Below are 3,422 nucleotides of genomic sequence, written 5' to 3' on the forward strand. Positions count from 1 at the left end.
CACTTTTTTTATATGTGACTTTTATTTTATTTTACTTTTTTATATGTTACTTTTATTTTTTTTATTTATATATATATTTTTTGCACTTATTGTTATTGCTATTATATAGGGGGATAACAATCCCCCTATATAATAGCAAAGGCATACTGACAGGTCCTCTTTATGGAGACATTAGGGGTCTCTAGGACCCCTAATGTCACCTGTGGATCCCAAAAGAAGCCGATGAAGCATATATGGAGCCGCCGATCGTCTATATGTGAAACACCCGTAACGGTGTTTGCATTGGTCGGGTCTTTTCTGCCCGTGCGTGCCCGCTATTGGGCGCGCGCGAGCAGAAAAAAAATGCCGTCTAGAGATGGCAACCCGCCAATGCTGCAGTGCTGTCCGTCCGTTTTTTTACAACGGGCGGACGGCAAGTGGTTAAAGAAAAACATTTTGTATATTTTTAGATTTTTTACTTTTTTAAGTCTGTTGTGTTTCCATTTTAGATATAAAAATACATTGTGGCATTCTTCTTTATTAGGACACATAAAGACTATAAGCGTGTGTGAGATTTAGCTTCAAATGGTAGCGCATTAAGGACAGAGTCCACTCGCAAACATGTTCTTTTTAGGGGTTCCTGCCCACTTTTATTTAGACATTCGTAGGTTTTCCCTCACAGTGGTTCCTCCAACATAACTTCAACAAAAATAACAATTTTCCTGTGGACGTCTCATTATCACCAAACCCACAGTTTGTATCCAACACGTGTCCGTATCCTCTTTGCCACACAGGCTAGTCTCTTCACCACACAGGTGATACACTCCTACAGACACAGACTGGTTCCAGGGTGGAGCACTCCTGACTCCTGCACGGAGACCTCCTCTGTTTCCCAGGTGGAACCCTGAACCTGAACCAGCCTCCTGTTCATAAGGGCCGTGCACAGGTGCACCATCATTCGGTGCTTGTCACCACTAAGGCGCAGACCCAGGAATGGAGATTTCATCCCTCCCAGTTCTCTTAGAAATCTCCCAGTTCCAGGATCCCAATTATAACTTAGAAAATCCGTAAAGAATTGAAAAGCCAGCTCTTTCCTGGTAAACGTACTTGTGTCCTGGAACTGCTCAGCCCCTCTGGCTGAGTGCCCTGGGTGACCAGTTTGCCACTCTACACAGTGGTATTGCCACACACTGTCACAGCGTACTAAACATTTACGGGTTTATTTATAATTCTTTTCTTAGAAGATTCACTCAACTTTCACCCAAGATTTAAACATTTTTCCAATGCAATCCAATAGGTAATTGTGTGAATCCCACGTGAAAAAAAAAAGTATAAATAGGCCCCGATGTGCAGTAATTGTATCTGTAAAGATTTACATTTGGCATCATTTGGCAGCCAGTGCAGTGTAGAAATACAAAATAGCATACTTGGGACATTATAGGCACCAGTAATTGCAGAGTACAGCAACGCAAAAAAACCATCAGATCTGAGTTAACTGTATTAAGATTATTGAAGAAATGAATTGCAACTTGCTACGAGCTAGTGCGCTTTACACAGCAATTTTAAAGAACCCGGTGTAAGTTGTACCTGGCAAAATGCTCTAGGATATATAGGGGGCTATTGATACCTGGAAGACATGTAAAAAAAGGAAACTGAGTTTTTGCCCAAAGAAGCAATCAAGTTTTATCTTATATCTTCTGGCCACATACAGCAAGAAATCTGATTGGCCATAATGGACAACAGCTCACTTTGTTTCCTCTTTTCCTTTCTTTTTTTTTAAAATAACTAGTCTCATAATTTTAACAAGAACCTTCACACCAATATAAACAATAGTAAACATCATTGTGCAAACTTTTTTTGTTGTTTTAGTGAATTTGCGGAGCAGTTTGAGATTCGCCTTGTGGGAGCAAGTGGAGGAGCTGTTCTGGGCGCACACCTCCAGACACTTATTACAATAGCAAAAAGTGACTCACCGAATGGAGCTGTCAGATTCCTTAACCAAAGCCAAATAACCCTTCCGAACCCCAATGTGACCATTATTATATTCCTAATGCTTGAGAGGACGGGCGGACACATGGGAGAAGCCCAGGTATTGATATCAGCTGCATTGCTTTGATGTATATAACCATTCATGTGTAAGGTTAGCTAAATAATGTTATGTGCAGTTTCTTTAAGGGACTTTAAGCTGGTTGTTCTTATGTGTCGTACACTCCTCTGTCACCTAAAATGCCACCAGACCACCTGAGAAATATATAGTGCTTCTGGGTATAGGGGAGTACATGACAACATGACACTTCCCTGTCTTCTCAGGGCCTGAGTGGACAATAGCCAGGCCTGAGTGCCATCATGTTGTTTTTATGTGTGTGTGTGTGTGTGTGTGTTAACAGGCATAGCCCTGTAAATGTTTTGCCTTGCTAAAACTTATAGAAGAATCTCTTGATGGTCTGGTGGACTTGGGCCAGGTTTACCATTTAGGCACAGTAGGCATGGTCATCTCGAATAAGGTTATCACAAGATTCTAAGACAGGAAAACAAGGAAATGTCCAATGTATAAGAGGTGATCCTAGCAGAGGGGTGTTACTTAAGGCACCAAAACATGTATACCTACAGGCTTCAGTGTTGGAAATCCAGTCCTTATTGGAGCACTGAGAGAACTTTGGGAAGGAAAGCAGAACCAGTTTAAAGTTTTCCCTGTAAACTAATCCTGTTACTTTGCCTAGTAAGGCCAAAATACAGGTTCACAGTAAGGCCAAAATACAGGTTCACTTGAACCTGATGGCAGGTTGTTTATGAGAGAAAAACTGTGTAAGTCTCTTCTGACATAGAAACTTCCTTCTTCTTCGTTCCTGTTCCACATGTGCAACTCAGTGCACAGACTTGGCAGGATTCTTCCCGAGATGAAGCTACTCCTGTGCACATTGGGGCCCAGCCAGTTACGAGGCCTAAGATTTAGAACCTGGAAGAAGACCAGGACGAAGATGGAAGTGTCGTTGTGGGAGGAGAGTGTGGATATTGCATTGCTGGAGGGGATCGCTTTGGCAGATAAGACAGATCAATATTGCTAAAAGCTCCTGGGGGCCCCCTTTTTTATTTATATAATGTACTTGTGCTTTAACCAGATAATAAAGTGGATTGCGTATTTGTTATTAAACCAAGAGAATATTATTAGCCGGTGACTACTAACAGCTTTGTAAAACAGCCAAAAAAAAGTGTTTTTTTGCTGTTTTTGTCAGTGTAGTTGCCACAGGTGGTAGAAGTACACAATTCACTTTTTACTTCAAACACCCACTTGGAATACCCAATCACATGCAAAGGGGATTTTAAAATTTGCTTTTTCTTAGCATATGATTAAAGCAAACACATCTCAGTAAAAAATGTACTACTTTAGTAAATTCTCCTCCAATGTCTTGTCTTCAAATAATGTGCATTTATTATTTATATAT

The 3,422-nt window shown here is 40.9% G+C and overlaps 1 protein-coding gene across 1 annotated transcript in view; it reads left to right on the forward strand.

The window, feature by feature from the left end:
- ADGRV1 (adhesion G protein-coupled receptor V1) overlaps window positions 1-3,422 on the forward strand; it is a gene marked incomplete at its 3' end in the record, with an annotated part of 181,443 nt that overhangs the window by 148,897 nt on the left and 29,124 nt on the right. Inside the window, exon 66 of the mRNA XM_018559232.1 lies at window positions 1,849-2,068. Coding sequence (XP_018414734.1) covers window positions 1,849-2,068 — 220 coding nt within the window. The remainder of the gene's footprint in view (window positions 1-1,848; window positions 2,069-3,422) is intronic.

Source organism: Nanorana parkeri, unplaced genomic scaffold, assembly GCF_000935625.1.
Source record: "Nanorana parkeri isolate BGI_ZX_2015 unplaced genomic scaffold, ASM93562v1 scaffold384, whole genome shotgun sequence".
NCBI classification, from domain to species: Eukaryota; Metazoa; Chordata; class Amphibia; order Anura; family Dicroglossidae; genus Nanorana; species Nanorana parkeri.